Source organism: Pseudorasbora parva, chromosome 19 (assembly GCF_024679245.1).
Source record: "Pseudorasbora parva isolate DD20220531a chromosome 19, ASM2467924v1, whole genome shotgun sequence".
Classification (NCBI taxonomy): Eukaryota; Metazoa; Chordata; class Actinopteri; order Cypriniformes; family Gobionidae; genus Pseudorasbora; species Pseudorasbora parva.
The window spans coordinates 1,453,053-1,473,372 of record NC_090190.1 but is presented as its reverse complement, the minus strand read 5'-3'; the positions used below and the strand labels follow the sequence as shown (position 1 = coordinate 1,473,372).

The window sequence follows — 20,320 nt, the reverse complement described above, 5'->3', positions numbered from 1 at the left end:
GCACCAAACATCACAAGCTAGATGCTTACTCAGGCCACAAGATGGAGCCATTAGGCAAGAAAGAGCTCACATGTGAGTACAAGAGACAAAAATACAAGATTGCATTTGAAATCATACAGAGAGATGCACCAGCTATTCTTGGACACGGTGCCTGCCAAAAGTTAGACGTGGTAAAAAGACTATCAAGTTGAGAAAAATAAAGACATTCTCAAAGTTTGTCTGTTTATAGGAATAGGGTGCTAACCTCGTGAACCCCACAGAAATCAGTCGAGTTGTGCATGCTCCAAGAAGCATCCCAGTAGCTCTCAGAGATAGAGTCATCGATGATCTACAAAGAATGGAGTTATTGCATGGACCCCAGAGATCTAAATTAATAAAACGAGAGCGCTATCCAATGTTAACTGTAGAAGAGCGAAGCGATCTCAACAAGGCCAAACACAAAGTACTTCTCAGCGTTGAGCCGCACGGTTACGGTAAGGGGCGGGACATTTCCCAAACACCAATCACAACACACTTCTCCAACCGACCAATCAGATGTAAATGAAGGCTTCTGGCAAATCAAGCTTGAATAAGAGAGTTCAAAATTATGCACAATGAACACACCCATTGTACAACATCGCTTTCTTTGCTTACTCTTCGGGATCTCTTCAGCATCAGAGGTCTTTCAAAGATCCACAGCCCAAATGACAGAAGGCCTGGAAGGTGCTGTGAACATCATTGATGACCTATTGGTGTGGGGAGAGTTGAAGAGCATGATCAAAGACTGATGCTCATGACAGGGAAGGACCTGGAACAATCATAATGACCAAGAGCAATCCTACCATCCCAGATCTGGAAGATAAGTGGGAATACCTGTGAGATACAGAGACACATGGTGTTGAGTCTTTGGAATTTTGTCATGTATTGCATTCAGATTACACAGGATACTTTATCAGTTTGTAGTTGTAGTAAAAAAATAAATAATAATAATTATGTGTAACAAACTATATGTCTATGACTTTTGTCATTTGTAAATATAAAAGTACATTTTGTTGGAATGGAGTTGGCACACGAGTAATAAATAAGACATCTGAGCAACAGTTCAGAGTTCTCTCATAAATATAAAACTAAAAAAAACAAAAACACAAAGTGCTCTGGTCGGCTGGAGCAGTGTGTTGTGATTGGTGTTTGGGAAATGTCCCACTCCTTACCATAACCAACACATCACCCAACCAGGCCCCGCCCCTTTATTCTTAATTGTACTTGTCTTAAATATCTGCTTAAAAAAAGAAACATGTACACCCATGGGCGTCGGAAGCAAATAAAAAGTGGGTGGGTCCTCTGTCACAGAATTTTTTTTCTTGTAACGTTAGATTCGATTTACATTAAATACAAATATACAGCCGTTTACTAAATGATTGATTGGGACAGACAAAATTATGGAAATTACTGAGTTATTAACCTCAGTATTGGCTATAGTGTAGGGGTAAGACGCATGTCATCAAGTTTTGACACAAATCGATCAGAGGTTCGAATCCGCCTTTTGCCAAACTCACTCAACTCCCTTTTCCCATCACATATCAGATCGGAAAGGCATTTATTTTATATAAAAATTGAGAAAATATTAGAAAAGTGGAAATAAAGCATCTAGCGTGTTCATAATACGTTTCTTCTCAGTTAGAGGTAGGTAAACAGACATGTGCTGAATTAGAGACGATAAAAGCGAGTGGGTCAAATATCATTGGTCGTTAAAAAAAATGGGTGGGTCTTGTCCCACACACACACAATGGTTCCGATGCCCATGTGTACACCACTTCATCATGTTAAAAACCCTCCGGCTCTTCGGCTATGCCTACATTAATCCGGATACTTTTGAAAAATTGCACATTCATTTCAATTTGCTCTGTTTGCTTTCCAAAAGTTTCCCAGCTGCACCTTGAAGGAAGTGTATGTAAGACTGTGGCCAAAACTGGTACTGCAGGTGTAACCCCCTCCCCCTGACTCGAGGTTGCCAGATTGGCTGCAGGATCAGCAGAACGTTTGTAGATCTGCAGCTGTGGTAACTAGAGCAGATCTGGCAACCCCAAACACTACTGACTTCAGGATTGGTCGATCGGTGGAGGGCGGAGCTTCAGGCCAAAACACAACATGTCAACATCAACATCAGCTGAGGGCTGCAACAACAACTTTATAATGACAATATCTGGCCGAACTACTGTTGTCAGTGATAGAAGTATTTGAAATTAACATGATTTCGTAATATCTAGTGACATATCAGGGTCATTTTATGATTCATTGAAATACATTTCTTACATAGTTCCTTTAAACATCAAAAAACTAAAACACTTGGCCTAAATGTGCTGTATTTCTAACGTCTTGTTTCCTCTCCTCTTCTAAGGGCACTAAGATGGCGCCATGGGCGAACCCTGAGCACTTTACCCAGAGGCAGGAGTGTGTCAACACCTTCGCGAGCTGGTTTGGTTACATGCCTCTAATGCACTCTCAGTTTCGGCTGGACCCTGTGCTCTTCAAGGACCACGTGTCCGTCCTGCGCAAGAGGTACAAAGACCTGGAGCGCGTCTGAGCCGAGCTGAACAGAGACGGAGACGGGTCCCCGAATGATACTGACTTACCTCTAAACCTGGCTACTAGCTTGTGATGGCCAGTCTGTGGACAAGAGAGGAGTGTTTGCCTCTTATGACCAGTTCTCAATATATGACTGACAGCTTCATGGACGAGGAAACATTGCAGATCTGTCAATCATTCCAGCTGCTGTCTCATGGAGGAGTTTGTAGCGTTAAGGTGCTGTGGACTAACACACGACAGCGAGTCGCAAAACAACTGAAGTGGTAATTACATGACCAATAAAATAATTCCCAAATGCAAACTTTGTGTGGATAAATGAGTAAAAAGTATCTTTTATTTTGCCGTTTCCTAAAACATGGCTTGTTAACAAATAACATGGGCATTTCTCTTTTCAACATCAATAAATATTATTAATATATTTTTATTTTTTGTGACAAATTTCTATAAAAATTATTTTAAAGTTTATGGGAAAGTGTATCCTTACTGATGCATGAGCAAATGATTCCTCTAGACGATTCTTAAGAATTGTTCACAAAGATTCTCCAACTCGAGAGTTATTGGTTTGAATCACTCTGATGAATCCGCCTGAATAAATACTGATTTGAAAATTGAAAGCTTCTAAAATTAACCTTAAATTGCTGACTGGCTGTTCATATGGCATGTAGTTTTTCTTTCTGTAATTATATTTATATAGTGTGACTATTAAATAGCAGATACTTCCATTCAAACGTTTGGTGAGCATGGCATTGACGTCCCACAGGAGGTTCCTCATCTGGTCCATTAGTACCTTCATCTCCTGTTTCTTCTGCCTTACTTTCTGTAAAAAAAAAAAAAAAAAAAAAGCATTTAATTTATCGAAAACGTATTACAAAAAATAATTTGACATGTCAAAATCACTGAGTTCAGGTGTTCGATCTCTTCATGGCCACAGCTGTACAGACGCTCTAAATAAACCTGTCTCCTGCGTGGTGACTCCGATCCTTCGAATATTCATATTTAATAATTGTTTAATCGTCGCGTCTTGCTTGATACCTCAAACTTTCAAATATTCTGATCTAATATGATTTCTGACCTGTAAGGTTGCCAGAATAATAATCCTCCACTGTGTGTTAATAGTCCAGAGGAGAACTGAGTCTGGTTTCTCCAAGGTTTATTTTTCTCCATCATGCCCTGATGGAGTTTTGGTTCCTTTGGTCGCCTTTGGCTTGGCTCGCTAAGTTGGGGACACTCAAATTTTGATCTAAGTTATTCAACTAAATATCTAATAAAAATTAATTACTAAATTAACTATATCAACTATATCACTGTTGCTATATGATAAATTAAAATGAGCTTATATCATCACTGTTTTCTCCAGAACAACTGTACAGCCAAATCTAATTTTCAACTCAACTTTTATTTCTAAAGCACTTTCAAAACCATTAGAATGGACCAAAGTGCTGTCCATGAGTATCAAACAGCATCAAAAGTTACGAAAATGTTACAATAACACACACACACAAAAAAAAAAAAAAAAAAAAAAAAAAAAAAAACAAGGTATCACACATGACACCAAAAATCAAACACATAATCATAATCACATAATCACTCAGTTTCCAAACCCAATCAGACACCAAAAGCTTGATGAGATAGATAAGTCTTCAAGTCCTTTTTAAAAGTGTGCATCCTTGGCAAGGATTTCAGAGATAGCGGCAACTCATTCCAAAGTGCCGGGGCCGCGACTGAGAAGGTGCGATCTCCACTACGCCTCAGACATTATCGAGGGACGGTTAAGAGCATGTTCTGAAAAGAACGGAACGGACGCTGAGGCTGGTATGGGATTAACATGTCCTTTATGTACGCGGCGGCTCGATCATGTAGTGCTTTAAAAACAAACATTAACACCTTTTATTACACGGCTCTGTGAAATACTTGATTCTGATTGGTCAATCGCGCATTCCAGCGGTACGTTATTTCCAGATAACAACCGCTCATCCGGGTACTACGAGTTACTTAACCGGTACTACTTCTGTGCTTAACGCTGGCGTCATCTTGTGGCTTAAACAGTCGTGGGTTACAATGGAAGACTTCAAGGCAGGTTTCCTTTATAACGTTTTTAATATAGATCTTTTTCTTACACAAACGCATCGATTCGAATCAGAAGGCTCTATTAACCCATTGGAGTCGTGTGGAGCACGTTATTTGACGGACAGCTGCATTTTTATGGACTTCAGAAACAGCTCCAACTACTGCTGGGATTAACGTTAGCCTGGACTTCTTAAATATAACTCTGATTGTATTTGTCTGAAAGAAGAATGTCATAAACACCTATAATGACCTGAGGGTGAGTAAATCATAGGCTTGGTTTCATTTTTGGGTGAACTAACCCTTTCAGCATTCATTCTCAACATTTAGCAAGGGCATATGGCAAATCTTCAGCAATATATAAAGGCTTAAAGCAGGTTGGAACTGTTTTCCTTCGCGGAAGCTTTGCGTAAGAGCTAATAAAATATTTAATCTCGAGACAATATTTTGTGTCTAATAATTATTTATTTGAGACTAGTAGCCGTGTAATAAGCGGGATAATGTACACCCAGCCGGTTTTTATCGCAGAATAAACCCCTTCAGAGTGACGCTCCGCTTCGCCTCGGGGTCCTGATCACTCTGTCGGGGTTTATTCTGCGATAACAACCGGCTGGGTGGACATTATCCCTTACGTATTGTATTCTAAATTTAACAGGTAGCCAGTGAAGGGTTATCAATACAGGTGTTATGTGATCTCGTTTTCTAATATTTGTTAAAAATCTAGCTGCAGCATTTTGGACGTACTGAAGACGAGTAACAAGTGATTCACTTATGCCCAGGTAAAGAGCATTACAATAATCTAAGCAGGTTGAAATAAAGGCATGCAGAACAATCTCCAAATCCTTGTATGATAAGATAGGTTTTAATTTAGTCAATTTTCTCAAGTGAAAAAAAGATGATTTCACAACGCTGTTAACTTGACGATCAAAACACATTTCAGAATCAAAAAATACGCAGAGGTTCCTCACATAGCTACTCATATTATTGGAGAATGGTCCACACTTTCCTGCCAAGCTATACCCAGACTGTTTGTTCACAAACATAATAAACTCAGTCTTATCTTCATTTAATTTTAAAACATTATCTGCTAGCCATCCCTTCACCTCAGTTAAACACATATAGAAATTAGTGAAGGATATACAGTCATCGCACTCCAAAGGAAGATATAATTGCAAATCATCCGCATACAAATGATAATTAATATTGTGCTGCTTAAAGATTGAGCCAAGCGGTAGCATGTACAGTATTGTTCAAAATAATAGCAGTACAATGTGACTAACCAGAATAATCAAGGTTTTTAGTATATTTTTTATTGCTACGTGGCAAACAAGTTACCAGTAGGTTCAGTAGATTCTCAGAAAACAAATGAGACCCAGCATTCATGATATGCACACTCTTAAGGCTGTGCAATTGGGCAATTAGTTGAAAGGGGTGTGTTCAAAAAAATAGCAGTGTCTACCTTTGACTGTACAAACTCAAAACTATTTTGTACAAACATTTTTTTTTCTGGGATTTAGCAATCCTGTGAATCACTAAACTAATATTTAGTTGTATGACCACAGTTTTTTAAAACTGCTTGCCATCTGTGTGGCATGGAGTCAACCAACTTGTGGCACCTCTCAGCTGTTATTCCACTCCATGATTCTTTAACAACATTCCACAATTCATTCACATTTCTTGGTTTTGCTTCAGAAACAGCATTTTTGATATCACCCCACAAGTTCTCAATTGGATTAAGGTCTGGAGATTGGGCTGGCCACTCCATAACATTAATTTTGTTGGTTTGGAACCAAGACTTTGCCCGTTTACTAGTGTGTTTTGGGTCATTGTCTTGTTGAAACAACCGTTTCAAGGGCATGTCCTCTTCAGCATAGGGCAACATGACCTCTTCAAGTATTTTAACATATGCAAACTGATCCATGATCCCTGGTATGCGATAAATAGGCCCAACACCATAGTAGGAGAAACATGCCCATATCATGATGCTTGCACCTCCATGCTTCACTGTCTTCACTGTGTACTGTGGCTTGAATTCAGAGTTTGGGGGTCGTCTCACAAACTGCCTGTGGCCCTTGGACCCAAAAAGAACAATTTTACTCTCATCAGTCCACAAAATGTTCCTCCATTTCTCTTTAGGCCAGTTGATGTGTTCTTTGGCAAATTGTAACCTCTTCTGCACATGCCTTTTTTTTAACAGAGGGACTTTGCGGGGGATTCTTGAAAATAGATTAGCTTCACACAGACGTCTTCTAACTGTCACAGTACTTACAGGTAACTCCAGACTGTCTTTGATCATCCTGGAGGTGATCATTGGCTGAGCCTTTGCCATTCTGGTTATTCTTCTATCCATTTTGATGGTTGTCTTCCGTTTTCTTCCACGTCTCTCTGGTTTTGCTCTCCATATTAAGGCATTGGAGATCATTTTAGCTGAACAGTCTATCATTCTATCAAGAATTGATCCTTGAGGAACCCCCCAAGAGATAGTTGCGGATGCAGAGACATGATTTCCAATTCTCACAGAACATGTCCTGTCGTGCAAGTACGATGAAAACCACTTAAGAGCCACGCCATTGAGATCTACATAATCTCTGAGGCGTTCTATTAAAATCGTGTGATCTAGAGTATCGAAAGCTGCACTTAAATCTAACATCATTAAGGCAACTTTTTTTCCTGAATCAATACTTAACAAAATATCATTCAACACCTTTAGTAATGCTGATTCTGTACTATCTTTTGTTCTAAATCCAGACTGAAAAAATATCCAATGTATTATTTTCCATCAAAAAATCTGTCAGTTGATTATGGACAACTTTCTCTAAGATCTTATTCATAAAAGGCAATTTTGAAATAGGTCTAAAATTATTAAAATCCTGTGGATCTAAACTCATTTTCTTTAAGACTGGCTCAATAACAGCATGCTTAAACCCTGATGGTACTATTCCATGAAATAGACTACTATTAACAATCAGTAATATACTGCGACCAATAGTGTCTACAACCTTAAGTGAGGTAGTCGGTTTTAGGTGCAGTATTATATTTTCCAATTGAGGTAGTGTAATCGATTTATTAATTTTAATAAATTTTGTTGCAATATTGTCCTGTTTAACACTGTGAAGCTGCTTTGAGACAATCCTCATTGTAAAAGCGATATAAATAAATTTGATTGAAGTTGATTGATTGATTGATTGATAGAAGTCATATTAGATCAACAGATATTCATAAGATTATTCAAAGGATTGGAGTCGTTGTGCTAGAGACAGGTTTATTAAGGATGTCGTGTCGATGAGGCATTTTCAAGGTGAGTTTAATTGACATGGACAATTAATGGACAAGCCTCTTACCATAACGGGGAGATGCAAGCGCTGAATGCGCGCTCTTCACCACGTGGGAGAGCAACGAGACCACGCCCCCTATTTTGCGTGTTCTTGTGGGCGGAGGGTTAGTCAGCAAACGGTTCTAGTGACGTCATTCCTGCAGGAAGTGCAGCGGTGTAGTCCAAACCGGCCGCTCGCTGTAGGCTTTGAAAGGGAACTTCTGTTAAATAAAATAAAATATCTCGCTTGGCATTGAACTTTGAGCTTTATCATTTTACAGGTATTATTTATGCTCAAACAGCAACATTTCACACTAACTAAAGTTTGAAAGATATAATCGCGAAGAACAGGACCTTTAATGACAGAATATTCGTTTTCGGGCGAACTAAACCTTTAAATTTAACCTATTTGTATGCAATATAGCAAGCAGGTTCCGGACCTCTGATCCTTCAATGACAATTTTAATGTCTTTTGGTGGATGAAGAGGATCCTCTTTCCCAGTGATAAAGATCGCCATGGTTGTTTGCTCCAGTTCTTCAACCTCATTTTCCTGCATAAAAAAAGAAAGAGAAAATAAGTACATTATAGTTTCAGAACTCTCCCATTTTCAGCTCTTATACACTCTAAACTGAACTTGAATAGGCGCGTGACGAGTGAGAGCAAAGCGAGGCCGGTGAGTAATTGGAAGATCAGTGCCAACTGCACGTCACACTGGTCTCAGAGCTTTCACAGAGGAGTGAAGGGAGAATAAAAGGAGGAGCGACGACAGTGAAGGAAGAGAGAGGACCAGGCCTGGATTTTACATAACATATAGGTGTTAAGTCATTTGCAAATGGATTCCTTTGGGCACACTTATTTTGACAGTGTTCCAGGGAAGACAAGGAAAAAAAGATTGTTTTGGTACGTCTGGACATAGTCTAAGTATTCACAGCTCAAAATTCAGCATCAAAGATTTCTTATAAATAGTGTAAAAATCTCATCTTGTGAGCTGAGTTTCTCATCACACCCCTATTTATTAAAAGTGGCTAGGAAAACCTAGACTATGACCATGTTAGTCTGTAGGTGTTATTTGTGTGAGCAAGTGAGAGAGATGCCCTTATGACTTTCAATCTACGACGTGTTCCTCAAAAAAGATTAAAACGGTTTGTGAATCAGTGAATTAATCAATGATTCGGATCGCCAATGTCACGTGATTTCAGCAGTTCGGATTGCGTGTCGAACTCCCAAACTGCTGAAATGACTTGACATTGGCGATCCGAATCATTGATCAAGTCACTGATTCACGAACCGTTTTAATCTTTTTTGAGGCACACGAAAGAGAAGCCAATGCTGAATAAAGTCTTTTTGTTATTTTTGGACCAAAATGTATTTTCGATGCTTCAAGAGAATCTAATCAACCAACTGATGTCACATATGGACTACTTTGATTATGTTTTTATTAGCTTTCTGGAAATGGACAGTAAAGTGGGCATTGACTGCATATGCTCTGGGACTAAAATATAAAATATCTTAAACTGTGTGTGAAGATGGGGGTCTTAAGGGTAAGGAACGACATTAGGGTGAGGAGTTAATGACATTAATTTCATTTTTGGGTGAACTAACCCTTTAAGAGCTGGAATAGAGTGTGGCCCCTTTAAGAGCTGCGAGTTTCACTATTGAACTGCCAGTATTTTGTGTGTGTGTGGAACTGTGCCGCGATTCACGCAAACTGTAAGAAACACAGACTCGGGAGCACTCTTGTTCAGAAAAGTAACCTGCTTATTCGTTTTAGCCGATTGTAATGTATTTAGTTCAATACTGTAAGCGGTGATGGTGTTAATGATTTACCTCAGATATATGAGCAAGAGCTTCAGCGCGCTTGGACTGCAGAGAATGTGCTCATCGAAAAAAAACACACTTTTCTTTTGAACTGGAGTCTAATAAAAGTTAAGCAGAAAATATTGTAGCTTATGTAGGCTATAACTGCACTTGTTTCGAGTAATGTTATTGTTAACTCTTTCTCTTGACACGGTCAATGCCCCCACAAAATGAATTTAGATAGTTTGCATGCATTTAGGTTATTACTCACCCACCCAATGAGGGGCTAAAATAACCGAACGTTATAGTTTGAATGAAGATTGCGAACATTTCGAGTGCTATCTTAAAAGTTAATTTACACACTATCAAGAGTTAGCGCTGAAATTACAGCCAGACTCAAGTCCCGTCAGATATACTTGAGGTAAAAACGTTAACGGTAGACAAAGTTTATCTTACCTTATCAATGTTCCTCGAAGTTTTTGGTTTGGTCTGACGTCCGTTGAAATGTAACGTTAACGTTATCGTCACGGGCGGCCACCGCTCAAGTTCGTGCTGTGTTCTTCTCAGACAGTTCTCAGACTTTTTTTTGAACCACAGAGAGCGGGATCTGCAAGTCAACAATGCGCATATGTGCAAATCCTGCTTAATCTAATAAAAATGCTCTGATCAAATTAATAAATTCAGTTTAATGTCCCGCTGCCCATTTATATTCTATCAATGTAAAAAAAAATGGATTGAACCATAAATCTAAGCTAAAATGTTTACTTGACATGAAAAAATTAAGCTATTTCAATGAGAAAATACACATTAAACGAACAACACTAAAGTTAGACTTTTTCCAGTGAATTGTGTAATGTGCTGCTGCTGTGGCTGGATGTGCAAATGTTTGGCCTTCGTTTCTGTTTGATAGAATTGTAAATATATCTATTAAAATACGGATATTCTGCTCTATAACTCCTCCCTGACCTCCTGCTGCCCTGTATCTCACTCTCTCATTGGCTGTCGGTCATCGCCGATGTAATTTTCAGTCAGAACGCGGTTCACACAGCAGGAGTTTCAGTCGTCGACAGGTCAAGATATTTAGCATGCCAAATTTCTCATGGGCGTCGGTGACTCATCGGCGATTCTCTCTGATCGCGTCTTTGATTATTCACACTGCGTGATTGTCACTCGCGTGCACGAGCACCGATTTGCCTGTGATCTCGGGCATTTGTCTGCGATTTCACAAAACCTGTCGGCGACTCAAAATCGGGGCAAAAATCGGGCAGTGTGAACTAAGCTTTACTTCAGACTATCCATTACTGCCACATAGTGGACCAAATAACATCCCACTCATTACATCCCCATTCTTTAGGCAAATGATCAACATTGAAGGAATTGAAAATAATCAAAGAAATTTGATATTTGAAATCCAACAAAGAAATTTGCTTTACTGTTGTCAACCCCCATCTTTCTTATCAGAAGGGCCATTTGGAATGAATAAAGACAAAGAGATGCTGAAGGCCTGCAGGCCAAATGTGTGTCACACCTTTAGTACAGTAGGGGAAGTTTGGTCTGATTAGTCATGTTTGAGTTTGGTCACATGGTCAAGGAATAGGTAAAAGAACATTGTAATGGTTGCTCTTTCTCTTTTATTTCCTGGCTCTTGAGGTCTTTGGGCCTTCTCTTCTTTGCTTTCTTCTCTTTCTCTTCCTCTCTCTCTTTCAATCCCCAAGGTAACATTCATGCTGGGTTTCATGCACTCACCTGCCTGTAACTTTAGTAATCCTGAAGACCTTGATTAGCTTCAGGTGTGTTTGATTAGGGTTGGAGCTAAACTCTGCAAGAAAGTGGCCCTTCTTTTTTACAAAAAAAAAAAATTGCCCAACAAATTTAGATGTTTGCCATTATGCTGCAACAACCATAACCACAACCAGGGGTGTATTCCAGAAAGCACGGTTAACTTACCATCACATATACCTTGAACTCTCAGTTGATTAACCCAAACTTTGCTTCTTCAAGGTATGCTGGTTCCAAAAACAAGTCCAGGAGTAAGATCAGACAACTCAGAGTATGTTCCTGGTTAACTCACAAGACATTCTCAGCAGAGCGACGAGTCAATAATTCACCACTGAAACATACGTTAAGAAGAAGCGTGCCATTCTACTTCTTCTAATTCTTTTGTTTAATGGCGAGTTACATAACCTACACTCCAAACTTGTATAAGCATATTTCCCACCAAACCCTCACGGATCATACCATCTACAGGGGTCGACTCAACTAACACCCATAACACAATAATACTGGTTTAGATCAACAGTGCTATCACATTTACATTTAAACACAATTCAAACCATGAATAGCATTGATCACACTGTAAACATAACAAAATGTTATAAACACTAGACATTGAGACATTTAAATCATAATCATGAAAATAATACATTAAAACACTCAATAATAATGTTAATGTACGTTGCCATGATGATGAGCCCTGTGTTCATCATCACAATTTTGAAATATACTTCCCAGGTGTATACACTAGATGAAGATTGGGTTATAGTTATAGTATTGCTGATGTATTTGTTCCATGATGTACAGTGTTCTTTATAAGGAAAGTGGATTGTGCAACATATGTGTAAGCATGATGTATACGCTCCATTTTAAACATAGGACTTATGTTTCTCTACTTTGTAAAGAAATCTCTTCTTAGTGAGTTCCTCTAAATAACATCCAAATTGAGTGTACTGTCATGGAAGATCGAGAGATCAGAGAACAGAGCACCGAGATGGACAACATTGGTGTAGAGGGATAGAGGGAGGATGAAGAAGGGATAAGGGAAGAGGAATGGAGAAACATATGTGACCCGATCTGGCCAAATGAGTCGGAAGTCGCAACGTTCTATTTTAAGATATAGGTCGATAATGTGAAAACAAAAATGAAACAATGAAAAAAACTATTTTTCTTTTTTATTAGCTAATTTCAAAGAACAGACATTCAAAAATAATCTCCTACATTTTTTTGTCCAGATAATTGATTAAAGGTTTGACCTTTAATCAATTATCTGATGATTAAAACACAATTAAATGACTACTAAATTTGACAAAGTTTACCAAACTCTTTGAAAATTAACATTCTCAACTCCTCTCGTCACTTCTGAGCATTTCCCTTTGTTCCAGGTATCCCCTTAAATGTCAATATCTCTGGTCTCCAAATAGGTTGTTAAACGTTATATACAACCAACTAAAAGCTTAGAAATCTACAGAAACACTGACATAAACGCTGACTGATTTTGTCAATGGGACCGTTTTGACTGACCCCAATTTTTCCTGCCATCCTCCTGTCAGACTAGCAGCACTCTGTGTAAACAAGTTAGATCTCCTCCTCAGTAGTATACTGTGTGTATATCTGTTTATTAATTTGAGAAATGCTGCTGTCAAAAGAAATGTTGCTGTCAAAAGAAAGTGACTGCATGAACATGTGTGTCTATGCATGAGTTAACAGTCAAGGATACGGATGGCCACGCACACACACACACAATATAATTAATCTGTAAAATAAATAGTTTAACCCTTTACATACAACGATATCAACAAAACAACGGGTAAAAAAAACTTAAAAAGCGATTTTCTCAGGCTTTTAATCAGAAAAAGAGGGCATATGACCATAATTCAAATTCAATTAAATCTTTAAAACCATTCAAGGTATGACTTTAAGTATGGTATCATTGTAAATCTTATGGTCTCCTCTTTCCATTAATACCAAGATCTTAAATTTAAAAATTTGGGTCACTGTGGCTCATTTTGCTGGATCAGGTCAAGGATGAATTAAGAAGAGGATCTATGGCCTCTGCAAGCATCTCTTTTAATAACCTAGTCGGTATAGGGTCAAGCATTCATGTTGTTGATTTTGATGATTTAATGAGTTCAGCCAATGATTTATATCTCCTATAGCAGTGAATGAGTGTACTGTTTCCTCAGTGACACTACAATGCTCTGTCTGATCTGATACTGTAGTAGACGGCTGCATGGTTATAATTTTATTCCTAATATTATCAATCTTACATGTAAAGAAGTTCATAAAGTCATTACTGCTGTAGTGCTGTTTACAAACATCAGAAGTTGTAGGTTTATTTTTGGTTATTTAGCCACTGTATCGAATAAATACCTAGGGTTATGTTTGTTTTCTTCTAAGAGAGTCAAGAAATAAGCAGATCTAGCAGTTTTTATGGCCTTTCTGTATACAATCATGCTCTCTTACCACGAATTGCGAAAAACCTCTAGTTTTGTTTTCTTCTAGCTGCTCTCAATTTTTCTGGCTGCTGTTTTAAGGGCCCAGGTGTGCTCATTGTACCACGGCGTTGGACTATTTTAAGCGCCGTGGAGCAACTGTGTCTAAAGTGCTGGAAAAGAGAGAGTAAATAGTTTGTTGCAACATCGAGTTCCTCTAGGCTATCTGGGATGGTTAGGAGATGAAACTGATGAGGAAAATTAAAAATTACAAAGCAATCTTTAGTCGCAGCGGTGATAGTCCTGCCATATTTGAAGCGAGGGAACGGCTTTGCAGCCTTAGCCAGATTAAGCATACATGATCCTAGGTAATGATCTGAGATGTCATTGCTCTGCTACAAAATTTCAACCATTTCAACATTTATTCCATTTTACAGTATTAGGTCTAGAATATGATTAAGGCGATGAGTGGGTCCTGATACGTGTTTCCTAACTCCAATAGAGTTTAGAATTTCTCTAAATGCCAATCCCAATGCATCTTTTTCATTGTCTACATGGATTTTAAAATCCCCAACAAATAATACTTTATCAAAGAATTTGCTGATTTTCTATCAGAGTTAGTACTGGCTGCAGATAAAGTCTGTATTGTGTCCACAAATGTAAAACGTGATTTATCATTTACACTACATAACGCTACATAGAGCACCAAAACTTCAAAGGAATTATATTAAAAAAACTTCTCAAGACTTCTGAGTAATACTGAAGATATTATTATAAATTACAGCAACACCTCCCCCTTTACCTTTCAGACGCAGCTCATGTTTATAACAATAATCTCAGGGGGTGGACTCATTTAAAGTAATGTAGTCGTCAGGTTTAGCCAGGTTTCTGTCAAACACAGCACATCCAGATTATTATCTGTAATCATATCATGAACAATAAGCGCTTTTGGAGAAAGGGATCGAAAATTCAGCAACCCAAGCTTTATCATTTGTTAGTTTGTATTATATCTGTTGTTTATTTGCTGGACATCAATTACATTTTTACTGTTGAATGGTTTAGATGTTTTTTTGTATCTACTAATTCGGGGAACAGACACAGTATCTATGTGATAATATCTAGGTAAAAGAGTCTCTATGAGCTGAGATTTAGCTGACTCTGGTGATGTGAGACAGCTAACAGACGGTTGGTTTAGCCAGTTTGTCTGCTTACTGACCTGGGCACCAGTGAGTCAGGGTTTAGCTCTAAGACTGTACCAAATTACTAGAGAGAAGAGCGGCACCAGTTCAGGAGGGATGAATGCGGTCTATCTTCAACAGGTCTTGTCTGCCCCAAAAACTTTTCCAAGTGTCTATGAACCCTATGTTATTTTGGGGACACCACTTAGACAACCAGCAACTGAGTGATGATAATCTGCTAACTATCTCATCACTCCTTTTAAAGTCCAATATTTCGTGTGTTTTTGAAGCCTGGATTATGTTTACAGTGTGCAATATAACATGAGTTCATGTTTCGCCTGTAAAAAAAAAGTATTTTTCACACAATTTACTTATCTGTATACCGCTGTTTTCTCTGTCCTAAAAACGGCCTGATGATTTCCTTCTTCTATGAAGTCCCTCTTTCAAAATACGTAACAAGTTCTGATTGGGCCAGCACTTCCCGTGTTGTGATTGGACAGCAGCTTAGCTCACGTTGTCCGGAAAGGTCAAGCCTCCTACCATAACAGGGAGGTGCACATGTTCAATGTGCGCTCTTCTCCACGTGGGAGAGCAACAAGACCACGCCCCCTATTTTGCGTGTACTTGTGGGCAGAGAGTTAGTCAACAAACTGTTCTAGTGACGTCATTACAGCAGGAAGTGCAGCGGTGTAGTCCAAACCGGCCGTTCGCTGTAGGCTTTGAAAGGGAACTTCTGTTAAATAAAATATCTCTCTTGGCATTGAACTTTGAACTTTATAATTTTACAGGTATTATTTATGCTCTAACAGCAACATCACACACTAACTTAAGTTTGAAAGATGGGATCGCAAAGAACAGGACTTTTAACAGGGAGGGGACTAGAGAAACAGACTGGCTTTGACATCGTACTTGTGAGATTATACACCTCTTTAATGTTAATTTTGGTGATCTCTGAGTGGCGAAGTCGAACATCATTAGTGCTGAGGTGAATAATAATCTTAGAGAATTTATGATTAGCATTAGCAAGCACTTTTACATTAGCTTTGATGTCAGGCGCTCTGGCTCCCAGTAAACATGTGACTATGGTGGCTGGTGTCTTCTATTTTTGGTTGGACATCCTCATCCTGTCCATTATTTTGTTCTTTCTCTTTTTGATAAAATGTAAGTATTTACTTTGTTACCAGCTCATCAACCCTAGATGGATAGCTGTAACACTACACCTCCTCCTCCTCATTGTAAAATTAGAATGGAACCTTTTTCGATCCAGAAACACACAATACAACATGTGATGAAGTAATTTATTGATGTAGAAAGTGAAGATAATCAAAGGAGGGACTGTGTTGTAACCATCTCATTCCACTCAATCTGGTAATGAAAACAGAACAAAAATCATTACGGCAATGTATACATTCACTGTCTCCAATTGAACATTTTCTAGTGACTGATTTTTCAGCTGGCCGAATTGAATTTCTGTGAATAAAATTGCATCAATTCACAGAAATTCTATTTGCCAACTAAAAAATTTAGATGTGATCAGTCACTAGAACATTTTCAGTGGGAGATATTAATTTATTTATTTTTACAATGTAGTATAAATAGAACAAATGTCTACACACCGTCTCTCTCCTTTTATCACTCACCTGCAAACACCTCGACCTCACACAGTGTGAGAAATTCACTGCGTCCAGGGATAACAATATTGACATATCGGCCCTTAATAGGCCTAAACTTAAATGTTTTTGTCTCTCCATGTGGGATGGACTCTACAGTTGCAGCTCTGTGAAGACACATAGTAACAGAGAGATGGTCTTATCAAAACAACATGAAGCATAATAAATATACTTCTGTCAAAGGCAAGTTTGTATTAAAAAGGATTTATTCAAAGTAATTTAATCTTATTTACTCATATTCTAACCATTTGTGTAAGTATTAAGAGAGACACAATACTTACAGCTCATTACTGTTGCCATTATTTTCCAGGCTGTTGCCGATGCGGATCTGAGCACCATTTATTCTCTTTGCAAAAGCATCTCCACGATTAGTGATGCTGACTCTGGTTATCTCTGAGACTTCTGGCAACTCAACTCTCCACCAGGGGTTCATGTCCTCATCAGTATGACTGCATGATCTACTATCCAGAATTGAATTTCTGTTGCCATCAACAGCACTTTTAGCAGCTGCTTTGAGCACCGGGTGTGTGGAAGACTGGACAGCTGTGGCTCCGAGAGCAAGATTCCCTGTTTAACATAAAATAACAAACAATTGCTTTTTTTGTGTGTGGTTAGTATCCCTGTATAGGTCCTGATTAGCCAGTCACGGTTTATTTTGCCATACAGTAACTGTCTTGATGTACATTATCCCTTATTGGTTATCAGATGTTCACTGGTTATCTTCTTATAGAATACATCACATTATAAAAAATAACAGTCACTAAAAAAAATATTATATCTACATTTCTTATCTGGAATCTATCTGGAAACCATTCCTGACAAATCTTCATATAAATCAGTCACCAGGAACCGGACCGACTCTTACCGCCTTTACCCCAATCCCTTCTCCCATGTATAATAACTGTTTTGGATTAATATCTGGGCTGGATGTGGTGTCTCTGGCTGGGGAGCTAACCGCTGCACATCATCGTCCAAGCCAAAGGGGGAAAGAAAAGGGAGCAACCAAACATGACTTTTGTTCTGTCAGGTCACATTCAGACTAGATGAGCTTGGTTTGGAGGCGCTTATGGTACTTTGTGGAGGAAGACTCAGCGGAGCATAGAGGCTCAACTTTGTGTGTGTGTGTGTGTTCTTGGGAGGTGGTGGTGGTGGTGGGGGGTGTGCTTACTGGCAGTTATGGAGTTAGACCCAGAGACCTAGAAAATAGTGTATATCTACAATAATTTAATTGATTGGTCTAAATGTATTATTATTATTATTATTATTAGGGGTTCAAGCACGAAGTGCTGAAACCCTATTGTAATTAGGGGTTCAAGCACGAAGTGCTGAAACCCTATTGTAATTGTACTGATTTTTATTAGGGGTTCAAGCACGAAGTGCTTGAAAACCTATTGTATTTGTGCCGGTTTATTATTCTGCCGTAAAACGCATCGTACAGACCAAACCGTAAGGGCTAGAGACTTGAAACTTGCCCAATAGGTAGTACAAAAATCGAGGAGAGGTTATCAAATTATGAGCCAGATTGGCCCATAGGTGGCGCTATAGCGATCAATTGCGCAAAACTGCTCATAACTCCTAGACCGTTGGCCGTAGCCTCAAGTGCCTTATATCGTTGGAATCCTTGGCTCGAGACGGACCAGACGCATGCCTCGGATTGGCTCGTGACCTGGGAAAATGTCCGGCTATTTTGGCTTTTTCCAAAAACCTACTTTTGCGAACTAGTCCCTGGTTTTTGGCCAAACCGGGACCAAACCAGTGCAGGCAGATTCTCTGGAGTCTCAATGTCAATAATCATTGAAAAAAAGTGGAAATTTGGGTTCAGGGTTCCTAAGGGCCGCCAAGTTTGAGGTGGGAGGAGCCCCTTTCGACTTAATTGGCTATAGCTCGTCAACGGAACGAGATATTTTCACCAAACTGAGCACAACTATGTAAGAGCTCATTCTGTGGTCACCCGAAAAAGGACGTGGCAACTGGCCTCTTGGTGGCGCTTTAACTGTTAGAAAGGTCAACTACATTATCCTATGCAAAATGACATTTAAATGACTAAAAAATGTCTGTTCTGCGCAGAACTTCACCAAATTAGCTGAGCATGTGCACCCTATTATTGTAAAGCAGCGTGCAAACTTTTATGGAGATCGGGCCGTCGGTAGAGGTATTACAGTTTAAAAGGGAAAAATTTTAAATAAAAAATAAAAATCATTTCCATGATAAATGAGCTGAAAATGCAGAAATCTACCGTGTTCCTCTCTGCCGGCCATGTCAAAACGCTTGATAAAGTTTTTGTAACCAGCAGCTCAAAAATCAGGCGCTGAGACCCTATAGTTTTTTTTTTATAAGCCTTTTTAGGCCCTTTTACGCCTCTGTTATTAGGGGTTCAAGCACGAAGTGCTTGAAAACCTATTGTATTTGTGCCGGTTTATTATTCTGCCGTAAAACGCATCGTACAGACCAAACCGTAAGGGCTAGAGACTTGAAACTTGCCCAATAGGTAGTACAAAAATCGAGGAGAGGTTATCAAATTATGAGCCAGATTGGCCCATAGGTGGCGCTATAGCGATCAATTGCGCAAAACTGCTCATAACTCCTAGACCGTTGGCCGTAGCCTCAAGTGCCTTATATCGTTGGAATCCTTGGCTCGAGACGGACCAGACGCATGCCTCGGATTGGCTCGTGACCTGGGAAAATGTCCGGCTATTTTGGCTTTTTCCAAAAACCTACTTTTGCGAACTAGTCCCTGGTTTTTGGCCAAACCGGGACCAAACCAGTGCAGGCAGATTCTCTGGAGTCTCAATGTCAATAATCATTGAAAAAAAGTGGAAATTTGGGTTCAGGGTTCCTAAGGGCCGCCAAGTTTGAGGTGGGAGGAGCCCCTTTCGACTTAATTGGCTATAGCTCGTCAACGGAACGAGATATTTTCACCAAACTGAGCACAACTATGTAAGAGCTCATTCTGTGGTCACCCGAAAAAGGACGTGGCAACTGGCCTCTTGGTGGCGCTTTAACTGTTAGAAAGGTCAACTACATTATCCTATGCAAAATGACATTTAAATGACTAAAAAATGTCTGTTCTGCGCAGAACTTCACCAAATTAGCTGAGCATGTGCACCCTATTATTGTAAAGCAGCGTGCAAACTTTTATGGAGATCGGGCCGTCGGTAGAGGTATTACAGTTTAAAAGGGAAAAATTTTAAATAAAAAATAAAAATCATTTCCATGATAAATGAGCTGAAAATGCAGAAATCTACCGTGTTCCTCTCTGCCGGCCATGTCAAAACGCTTGATAAAGTTTTTGTAACCAGCAGCTCAAAAATCAGGCGCTGAGACCCTATAGTTTTTTTTTTATAAGCCTTTTTAGGCCCTTTTACGCCTCTGTTATTAGGGGTTCAAGCACGAAGTGCTTGAAAACCTATTGTATTTGTGCCGGTTTATTATTCTGCCGTAAAACGCATCGTACAGACCAAACCGTAAGGGCTAGAGACTTGAAACTTGCCCAATAGGTAGTACAAAAATCGAGGAGAGGTTAT

General features: G+C 39.1%; 2 protein-coding genes across 3 annotated transcripts in view; one reads left to right on the top strand and one right to left on the bottom strand.

Moving 5' to 3' along the window:
* Positions 1 to 2,866, top strand: part of LOC137047982 (exostosin-1c) — a 105,657-nt gene extending 102,791 nt beyond the window's left edge. For both annotated transcript variants that reach the window (XM_067425924.1, XM_067425925.1), the window contains exon 12: positions 2,378 to 2,866. In XM_067425924.1, coding sequence (XP_067282025.1) covers positions 2,378 to 2,563 — 186 coding nt within the window. In that variant the 3' untranslated portion in view covers positions 2,564 to 2,866. The remainder of the gene's footprint in view (positions 1 to 2,377) is intronic.
* A 13,544-nt stretch (positions 2,867 to 16,410) lies between these two features.
* The window catches only part of LOC137047984 (fucolectin-4-like), a 144,137-nt gene continuing 140,227 nt past the window's right edge, over positions 16,411 to 20,320 (bottom strand). The window contains exons 7-9 of the mRNA XM_067425927.1: positions 17,078 to 17,363; positions 16,767 to 16,903; positions 16,411 to 16,491 (exon numbers count right to left, since the gene is read on the bottom strand). Of these exons, the coding sequence (XP_067282028.1) occupies positions 16,487 to 16,491; positions 16,767 to 16,903; positions 17,078 to 17,363 (428 nt within the window). The 3' untranslated portion in view covers positions 16,411 to 16,486. The remainder of the gene's footprint in view (positions 16,492 to 16,766; positions 16,904 to 17,077; positions 17,364 to 20,320) is intronic.